The sequence below is a fragment of the Egretta garzetta genome, unplaced genomic scaffold (assembly GCF_000687185.1).
Source record: "Egretta garzetta isolate BGI_Z169 unplaced genomic scaffold, ASM68718v1 scaffold69, whole genome shotgun sequence".
NCBI classification, from domain to species: Eukaryota; Metazoa; Chordata; class Aves; order Pelecaniformes; family Ardeidae; genus Egretta; species Egretta garzetta.
The window spans coordinates 3,411,506-3,411,975 of record NW_009260790.1 but is presented as its reverse complement, the minus strand read 5'-3'; the positions used below and the strand labels follow the sequence as shown (position 1 = coordinate 3,411,975).

Sequence of the window (470 nt, the reverse complement as noted above, 5' to 3'; positions counted from 1 at the left end):
GTCCTGTGTTCTCCATGCCAGGCGCTGCCGCCTTTTCGGGCTCGGTGACTCACGCCATCTCCACGGCTTTACTGGTGTGCGAGGCCACCGGTCACCTGGGCCACGTCCTCCCTGTCATCCTGGCTGTGCTGGTGGCCAACGCCATCACCCAGAAGCATCAACCATCCTTCTACGATGGCACCATCATCGTCAAGAAGCTGCCCTACCTGCCCCCCATCCGCAGCCGGCACATGGCGTAAGACCCCCACCCCCCAAAAAAACCCCAACATTTTTGGGTGACTTGCTGCAAAATTATGGAAATTTGGGGGTTTTTATGGCTCACCAGGTCCTACCAAGTGGTGGTGGAGGAGTTCATGGAGCACCGGGTGGTGGCCTTGGCCAAGGGTGGTGGCTTTGAGGAGGTGCTGGTGGCCTTGGATGCCTCTGCCGATGCCGAATACCCCGTGGTGGAGAGTGCAGGTGGGATGGGG

At 59.8% G+C, this 470-nt stretch overlaps 1 protein-coding gene across 1 annotated transcript in view; it reads left to right on the top strand.

Moving 5' to 3' along the window:
* The window catches only part of CLCNKA (chloride voltage-gated channel Ka), a 4,439-nt gene that overhangs the window by 3,477 nt on the left and 492 nt on the right, over positions 1-470 (top strand). Inside the window, 2 exon segments of the mRNA XM_035901874.1 lie at positions 7-235; positions 326-459. Of these exon segments, the coding sequence (XP_035757767.1) occupies positions 7-235; positions 326-459 (363 nt within the window).